Below are 9,648 nucleotides of genomic sequence, written 5' to 3' on the forward strand. Positions count from 1 at the left end.
AGCACGTTGAAAATGATGCCAGTTATACATCTGTGAAATGTATAAATACCTTTTCTGTGAAATGTTAACAATTCATTGTCAGTAAAACACATTAGCTCGCAGACAGTAGGGCACACAAGACTGAAATATTCCAGACTCCTATTCCAAACTCCACTCCACCTCCGCCTACCCTCAGGGAATAACCACTTCAGGTAATTTAATTAGCAGGAAAAAATTACCTCCAGCTCCATGTTCATGTGATTACACTGGGTTTTAAGAGATAGACTCAACTCCATGTCAAGTGTTTGCCCTCAAAATCAAATGTTGCGTGCAATTTGGGTAATAGATTGAACTGTGTTTTACCTTCCGGAGATATGATCATCCATGGTCAGAATCAAGTCGGAGAGCGAGACTGGAAGTAATAACAGCTTTAATGTTGCTTAGAAGATCCCGACAAAGCGTCTCTCATCCATCTGTGCGGCTCTGAAGCTGATTTGTATGATTTGTTAATGTAGATTCAAAAAAATCCTGATTTGCTATCCCTTCATCTGCTTTTCAGTAGAAAGTAACTCAAGAGAAACTTAAAAAGAAACTGAGATATGATAGTTTGGCATGATTAAAACTTAGATACCAATTACTTGAAACGCTTTGAAAGACTTTCAAATGGAGATTAAGGTGAGATGTGCACGGAAAAAGTAACTTTAAAGACCCCCTCTGAAGAAAATCAAGTATTTAACCTTGTTAATCTGTCCATATGGAATTTTTGTATGTAATACAAGACATATGAGTGAAATAAGCAGAGTGTAAGATTTAGCATTAGCACAACCACCAACAGAGCTGTGTGACAGTCTGGCCTATGGAGGATTTTTGTTTTGCATCACCAGCTGTGCCCGTCTTAACTGTTGCATCACAAAGCACAGCTTCTGTCAGCTAGCAACCTTTGACAACACTTAACCTCTTTATCACAATAACTTGACATTTTAAGGCCCGTGGTTTTTTTAACAGTTGTACCGTTAGCTGCCTCTGTCTCAGTGCCATACTCTCGCCAGATCTAAGGCGCAAATTTGTCTGTGTTGCATCGTCTATTGTTGTATTCTTTTGGCAGGGACAAGTAATCCATCAGTTAGAGCTAAAAATGCCCGAGCTTTGTGCAGCAACAGGCTGTAATAACTAGAAAAACGAATCTGTCTTTTCTTTCCCAAAGGATGCAGAGAGGTAATCTGACAGGGATAGATTTTAATATTAGCTACTTTCACATTTCATGCCAGTTGCCATCACTTGAGGGAGGGGCTGAGGGACACCGCCCATTGAGGACACCGGAACTGTGTCCCACCTCATACCATTGGCGCTACCTGTAATGCGGTATCTTCTGTATAGAGGATCTTTGGCGTGGGACAAGGCCTGATCCAGTATTTCTCAATGTGGAAGTAAGTGTAGATGTGCTTCCAGCCCCAGTTTTCCTTTTTTTTTTTCACTTTTTATGTGGGAAAACCATGTTAAACAAAATATTGATCATAGCAGAGTATTTTTACATAGTTTAAAACATGTCTGGAGAGGAACTTTAAGGGATTAAACATCATAATTTGATATATATATTTAAATATATATATATATATATATATATACAGTATGTATGTATATATGTATGTACGTACATATATATATAGTATATCTAAGAGCCCTGGTAAACAAAACAAGATATGATTCAGGTTTTATACACTGCAATTTAAAGGAGGTGAGTGGATGGAAAAAGGCATTTAATTCATTTTAATGGATGTTTGTCCCCTGTAGGCCGACCTGAAGATTGATTCTTCTGCTGTGTGTGTGTGTGTGTGTGTGTGCGTGTGTGCGTGTGTGTGTGAAATAGAGAATGAAAGAGGATGAGACATCTCTTTTCTTTGTTGTAAAAGCCACTTTCACAGGCTTTAGAGTTTCTCACTACGGCTGCCAGTTTCATACCAGACGAGTCAGAAAGCCGTTAACCAACTACATGCCATCAGAATGTGTTGGCAGCAGTGTTTCCTTTTTGTTATGTCAGGTCATTTTATTCATTATCAATCTCCTGTGGTGTGAATGAGTCAACACTTTTCTACTTGTACAGGAAATAAAAGATGGCAAATTCGTATTGACTGTCTTGAAATGATGTGTAATGCGGAGCCCTCACAACGTCTTTCTCAACCACATGTGTTTCAGTTCCGCGCAGGGTGACAAATTGTGTTCAGCAAATACATTGAAAAACACACACACACACACACACACACACACACACACACACACACACACACACACACACACACACACACAGTGAATTAGAGGTGCATTATGCCATAAAACAACACCCAGAAATGAGTGATTTTCTCAAACTGCTGGGCACCAGCAGTAGCGAGACAGGCGGTCTCCGAGGGCTCCAGCGGGGATGAATGATGCATGGCTTTACTGTTTCCCAAGGCGATCTGCTATAAGAGGTGGCTGAGTGACTGAACAGACTCGTCCCGTGTGGTGACTCGGACTTGGAAAAAAAACAGACTCTTGGCATCTGAGAAGTAGAAATTCTAAGAGACATGCAAATCCACAGTGACTCTCATGCACAGTTATTGTTTTGGAAATCAAAAAGGGGAAGTGGTTCTACACACAGGTACAGTATCTTTGTGTGTGTGTGTGTGTGTGTGTGTGTGTGCATGTACACATATAGTAAGCGCGCAATGGTACATGCACGTCAGTGTCAGCTGTAGAGGGTGTGCACCTCTAACCATAAACCACAGAACATGCACATACACACATTTGCACGCACTCATTAAATACCCTTATGCCTGACATACAGTCAGTTGATCCAACTCTATTTCACTCAATGACACCATCATGGGATGCTCAGGACTGTTGATTTTGGGTCTCATCCTAAATGTTGCTCACTGCTTGGAAATTCAGGGTAAGTCTGCAGGGTTACAATCCATCTGTGACTGTCATGTGTTTATAAGCTTCTTTTACTGGCCCTTGAGGTCTTATTTAACCTGTGGCATTTACACTCAACAGTGCTGCCATGGTTTTCTTAAGCGATTAGTCCAATTATAAATGCACACAGGCAATAAAGCCACATTCTGGATGCATGTTTAAATGATAACTATTCTTGCAATTTATTACTGATTGCATATTGGTTCAGTTACTCTGTCAGTTCATTATTATTGATCATTATTGATGGTGTCATCTAAAACCACATTAGTTCCTTTACAGGCTTTTAAAGTTAATATATGAGGGCTGTTAAGATTGTTCTTTTCTTTGTGAAAGGAGAAAACTCTCTGCAGGCTACACTTTATTCAGAGATCCTGCTGTTTGGTTTTGGGTTCAGTCTCTGCAGAGTCACGGAGACTTGCAGCTGGAGATGAAAGTTTAAACGGGTGAAAAAGCTGTTTTTCAAGTCGAAACTCGTATTTGTTTACCACATCCCCAGTCTGCAAAGAAGGACTTGCTGTGTCTGTGTTTGGTGCTGCTTTTGGTGAGAAAAAGAAGCCCCCGAGGCTCAGGAAATATGATGCAGTGCATCAATGCATGATTTTTTTTTCCAGTTATTACTTATTTTGTATCCTTAAGGTGTGTCTTTTCCATGCTTGGCTGACATTTATTTTGGCAATAACCTGCAAGGGCAAATGAATTATGAACCCACTAGGCATAATTGAACTGATAAAACATATTTATTTTACTCCCTCTGTGTCCTTTCCTCTTAAAAGGCTTTGGAGACTCCACATTGTTTCCATTTGCTGGGATCTATAGTAAGACCTCCAGCCTCTCAGCTTAACAGCATTTTATGCAGTTTCTTTTCAACTGCAGCAGCTGGCTGCATGTTCAATGGTTATCCATGAAGCAGGCTGTCATCATTTTTCTCATCATGCACCCAAAGCTGAATAGAAGTTCCTGGCAAACTGTGCCCTCAAGTGCACTTTGATGAAGTCAGCAGAGGAAGCAGAGTGAAGAGGACTTGGTATGCATTGGATTCTGCACACAGTCCTTCCTGCAAGTGCTAAAACCCGTCAGCTTCTATTAAATGTCCTTTCCTCTGAAACCTCCCCTAATCGGGGCTGATTCCTCAGCAGCGTGGAGGAAGGATGTCACTGGTGTCTGGGTTTTCATTGCATTAACATAATGGAGTCCTATTAAATATACACAGCTTGGACAAGGCAGCATTTATAAATTGTGTGCCACAAAGTCCAGTTCCTGCCTTTTTCATCTTTTTTTTTTAAATTCATTTTTCCTTTCAACATTTATGACCTGACTATCCTGAGTACTAAAACGATAATAATTTAATTTACATTTCTATTTTCATTTTCATCGAAATTATCTTCTGTAGGTTTATGACCAAACTCCTGCAAAACTGAGGACACCAACTACTTAGCTCATGTTAGCATGTAAACACACCTTAAGCATCAGCATGTTAGCATTGTCATTTTAACCGTGTTAGCATGCTGACATTACCATCTAGCTCAAGACACTGCTAGCATGGCTTTAGGCTCTTAGTCTTGTTTTTATTGATTAGTCATTCACACTTTCTAATCATGATAAAATGACTGACAACCTCATAACCACTGACCCGGTTAGTCTGCCTCATCTATCACAGTTTGAATTAACCAGTGAGAGACAATAGGATGCTCAGAAACCCCTTTCATAGGCACAACAATAGACATCCATCAGCCTGCTGTCCATCCTCTCAGGAACAACAACAATCACATTTTCCCCCCCTCAAGACATTTGTGCTTTGCTTGTGTTTGTAATTTCAGAATGGTTCAGGTGAACTTTTGACCTCTCATTATCACTGAACATTGTGTTGCTCTGTTGCTCTGTGTCTCAGATCCGAGTGAAGAGCCAGCCCTTGAGATCACGCACAACGTCACTGCAGTCCTGGGAGAAATTATGTACCTGAGCTGTAGATATCTGGGCAACAGAGAGGTCGGGAAAGCCGAGTGGAAACGCAAGATTAACTCTTATTCTAAATCCAAGGGGCTGGCAGGATTTCAAAATGGTCAGCCGTTCAGCCGAAGTGACTTGTCAGAGCCAGACTCTATCACCAACCTCACAGTTAACATGCGGGTGTCCAGTGTGGACGTGGAGGGAGAATACATCTGTGAGTTTGAAACAGAGATGGAGGATTTTTCTGACAGTGCATTTGTCACTGTAGTAGGTAAGCCAAGCCAATAATGTGTTGTTTTTTATATTTGTGTGAAAAAGTCAACCTGATGAGGTTGAGAGGAAAATTTCATACTCTAAAAGTTCATAACTGCAGGACTAGAAATGATCTTTGACCCTAGACACATCTGCATGGATGACATGTTTACTTGCTAATTCATTCACAGCTCGTCCTGATATACAGATACTCGTCAATGCAGAGACCGTAAACGGTACTCACTGCCAGTCGGTGTCATGCTCTGCCATTGGCGGCAGGCCCACGCCTCAGATCCGCTGGTTGGTCAACGGCCTTCCTCCCTCAGATTACCCCTTCACTGTGAGTGTGAGTACCACAGCTCACTCAAACGGCACGTCCACCCTGAGTAGCATCCTCCGCTTCCCCACCTACCTGCAGGACGAGGACAGCGTGACCTGCGTGGTTCAACATCCAACCCTCCCAAATCCCAAACTCACCACAGTGAGGGTGGAAACTTATGGTACGCTCAAATGTACAGCTGTGTGTGTGTATGTGTGTGTGTGTGTGTCAGTGTTGTTGTGGGTGATATTGAGTATATATTGTGTTGCATCACCAGCCAGAGTTTTGTAATCATGTATCATGACTCAGCATGAAGTCAGAGGGAACAATAACTGCCTCCTGCTGGTTTTTCACACTGGTCGTTGCTTCTCACTCTGCTCCACATACACAGTGACAGACCATAAATCACAATGCACAGTGTAACGCATTCATGTGGGAATGCCATCTTTCACTGGAGCCGAGCATATGGAACAACATAATGCAGCAACAACCCAGTAAATAATTAATAACAGTCATATTGTATCATATCAGAGTGCAGCATGCAGTTTGGTGGCTGCAGTTCTCCAAATTCTTATGACCGAAAAAGAAAACAAAATGTACTCACTCAATGCCAACAAAGTTCTTGCACATCATAACTAATGATAAGTGCATAGGATCAACAAATATTAACTGAGTAGGAATTAGAAATCCAGCACGTTCACTTTATTTAGTCACAACATTTTGGTCCATAGACTTTCATCAAGTACATTTAAAGCAGCCACAACCAATAATGACAGCGGACAAAATTACAGTGTGTATGTAGGGAAAAGGGTTGATTATGATTATGAGGGATTATGAGCTAGCTGTAGTTTCTCTCAGATCTATGGAGCAATTTAACGCCTTTGAGCGCGTTGTTTTGGTTTGCAGGCCTACGCCCACTTACCAGCGTTGTTCTCGACCAAACAGCAGATCAGCAGTCAAAGTTAGCGAGTCGGTGGAGAACAAAACAGAAGTAAGAGGAGAGAGAATATCCGACTGCCATTCATCAATGGACACGACTCAAAATGAACATTTATGTTTCTCTGCTGGATGGAGGATGTCTGTTTGTATCAAATTTACAACCAGAAAATGTGTCAGTGTTGCGTTTACATCTTGTTTCCACTGCCTCCAAGTGGCAGAAATCAGTTAATGTGGACTTAAAATGGAGAAGTATTTAGCGTATGAATTTACAAATGTTTGTTAAATGTTTACATAACAACAAGGCTCATGCAAAACTTTAAAGATTATCTTCAGCACAAATCATCATTAGGAAACAGCTGGTAAGACAGATACAAAACCCTACACGAGTTTGGTTTTGTTGCCACCTCTGTGTTTCACAATCGGACCCAGTAATGTTTAAATTTATACCCCATATGTAGGCCCTGGTTTTCATAACACACATTAGATAAAATAAGTGGTAAAAACAAACCGAGAGGATATTTTTGTATGGTACAGCATGATACCTATGGTTGGTACCATTTCAATTTGGTCATCAACCTTGCTTGTCATGCCACCATATTAAGAGAGTTTACATCCACTAGAAAAGAAAAATAAACTGTTCTACTACCACTGGCCACAGACTTATTAGCTGCTTTGCCTTCGAAGCAGTTCAGTTATTGAATTTTTCACTCATTCATTTTACTGTTTATTTCTGTGTGCTTAATGTTTTTAAAAAAGACCTTTGCTTCCACACATTCTGTCCAAATCCTTCCATGGATACAGTGTATGTTCAAATGGCTGACTGTATGATAACTATTCCATTAGCATGGGCCAGGCCAGCCAGCTCATTTACCCATGATACATTCACACTCCACTAAAGTACTGCAACTTCAGTAATTTTCTAGTCCACACATGACTGTAGGTGTTAACAGATGGAATATTTAAAGCCTGTGCTTTTAACTCATTTTAATTGTACAAACCCCTCCCCGGCACCCGAGCCATTATGAGGTGTTAGTTCACTTCTCTGACTCATTAGGGATGGCTGGTTATTGCATTACACCACAAATTTTATGTATTTGATAATAGACTCTGATCTCTACGTATTCCCTATATCAAAGCCTGTGGTTCTCTCAGCTTTGGTTGGACAGCAGCTGGTCCAGACATCTGCTCTCAGCTGTAGCCCGGCCAACAGATGGGACAGGTGATAAGCCTAAGTCAGCACTCTCCAAAACCCAAGCAGAAGCCCCTTATGGCCTGTGTTTAGCTAACATTCAGCTCATCCGGCCCCAGCTTCCTATTTAACAAAAACACCCTGAGCCTTCACTTGCTATCTGACTTTTTAATTTGCTGGAAAAAACATTAGACCTTGTGAAAGAATAACTCTTCTCGCCTTTCTTCCTGCTCTGCAGTGAGGCCAAATGTGACCGTTAAAGCAGAGATGGTACAACAAGGAGGAAATGAGTTCTGGGTGGTCTCATGCATTTCATCTGGAGGGAGACCTGACGCTGACATCTCCTTGGCTTTGAACACCGATGAAGAGCTGCAGAGAGAAAACAACACCGACTCAGACATGTCAAGAAGTTCAGTCTTCCTCCCTGCAACTGCATACGAGGGCTATAATGTCACCTGTGTGTTTGACCACCCCAAATTTACACACAGCGAGACACGAGTCCTAACACTGCCGTCTTTTTGTGAGTAGTCTGTGTCTCACATTTGGAAAACTCTCCTGATGTTCACGAGGTAGAAGTCAAAGAAAACACAGATGTTCTTTTTTTTCGACAGATTTGTCTGGGGTTCACTTGGACTCGCAGCCGGGGCTCAACAGTGGCGACTTCCAAGGTGCTGAAGTTTTAGAGCTGCAGGAAGGACAGAGTGAAATCGTTATTGGCCTACAGGTCATTGGGAATGTGCCACGTTACAATGTTACCTGCAAAAAGTAAGAAATTTTTGGTGTTAAAGTTGGACTCCAACAATTTCACACAGCTTCAGTTTACTTGTCATGGAGTGAACTACTTAACCTGTGAAAACAGTAACTCTTCTGTTAGAGGAGTATAAAAAAATTCCCAACAATGTCATCAAGGTTATCTTAATTAATAATTAATCTTAATTTTTTATTTATTTATTGAGAATTGAAATTGTTTCAGTTTCATGCGGGAGGGAAGGTACTGATTGGAAAGATTTCCCTGTTTGCAACTTGTGAGCGCTCCTGTCATTGGACAGCTAAAGATGGCAGCTTCTAAACAGAAGTGTCATTTGAACAAAATGTAACAATGTTGACTGACAGTTCTAGCGTTTTACTGAGAATTAGATGAGTAAAAAATACTGTACGCTTATAGATAGTACAATATCTATTAAATTTAAGCTTTTCACTACCATTAACAATGGCACATCCACTTAGCTTGCTTTTGCAGACACATGAACTTTTTTGTGCCAACTCAGATATAACAGAGCTTTCAGAAACATGGCACAGGGTTGTCAGTTTAGATGAGCCTGATGTAAAATCCGACAACTTCTGGCTTGTAAATGTATTTTTATTTTTTATTTTCTTTGATTTGATATAGTTATCAATATCTTTTTTGTTTTTCTCGTGGGAACAATATAAAAAAAACAATATGGCTAAAAAACATCCCTTTTTCAGAAACAAATGGCTTTGATTCTACTTTTTTTCTCCTGTGCATGTAGACTGAAACAACGTACGTATCCTGTGGAGGATGTGGTAACACATTTGGTGCCACCAAACCACAAGTGATAGAGAGCAGCAACCAGATTAGATGTTTCTTGATCAAATAATCATTTGTTCAAGATTTTACGTGAAATGTTTTAATATTGGTCAAACATTTAAACTGAAGCTTGAATTGTACTTGCTGCGTTTCTCTTTAGAGATGACGGGCCCTTGCCTGAGGGTTTGGAGCTGGTTGGCAGCAGCCTCAAAGTTCAGGGTCCTGTGGAGCCTCAGCACGCTGGCCTCTATGAATGTGTCTTCTCCTATCACCACCTTAAAACAATGCTGCAACTCAACATCACAGTTCAATCACATGTCATACAGCTTGGTAGGTGAAACTCGTTGCAAGTATTTCTTCCATGATGAATTTCCCTCATTATTTGTAACATTAATGTGGAACCTTCTCTCTGCGCCCTTCGTGTCAGTCCCTCCCACAATCCGAGTTGATTTGCAGACTAAAGATGGACGCAGGGTGATTGAGTGCTCAGCAGCTGATGCTGTTCCTGCAGCCAACGTATCCTGG

General features: G+C 41.0%; 1 protein-coding gene across 1 annotated transcript in view; it reads left to right on the forward strand.

Moving 5' to 3' along the window:
- Nucleotides 1–2,760: 2,760 nt before the first annotated feature.
- LOC111653641 (uncharacterized) overlaps nucleotides 2,761–9,648 on the forward strand; it is a 10,838-nt gene continuing 3,950 nt past the window's right edge. The window contains exons 1-7 of the mRNA XM_023404266.2: nucleotides 2,761–2,905; nucleotides 4,817–5,146; nucleotides 5,319–5,627; nucleotides 7,813–8,094; nucleotides 8,186–8,339; nucleotides 9,284–9,453; nucleotides 9,551–9,642. Of these exons, the coding sequence (XP_023260034.2) occupies nucleotides 2,839–2,905; nucleotides 4,817–5,146; nucleotides 5,319–5,627; nucleotides 7,813–8,094; nucleotides 8,186–8,339; nucleotides 9,284–9,453; nucleotides 9,551–9,642 (1,404 nt within the window). The 5' untranslated portion in view covers nucleotides 2,761–2,838. The remainder of the gene's footprint in view (nucleotides 2,906–4,816; nucleotides 5,147–5,318; nucleotides 5,628–7,812; nucleotides 8,095–8,185; nucleotides 8,340–9,283; nucleotides 9,454–9,550; nucleotides 9,643–9,648) is intronic.

Source organism: Seriola lalandi, unplaced genomic scaffold (genome assembly GCF_002814215.2).
Source record: "Seriola lalandi dorsalis isolate HSWRI2012SDOR001 ecotype SW California unplaced genomic scaffold, Sedor1 jcf7180002054237, whole genome shotgun sequence".
In the NCBI taxonomy this organism is placed as follows: Eukaryota; Metazoa; Chordata; class Actinopteri; order Carangiformes; family Carangidae; genus Seriola; species Seriola lalandi.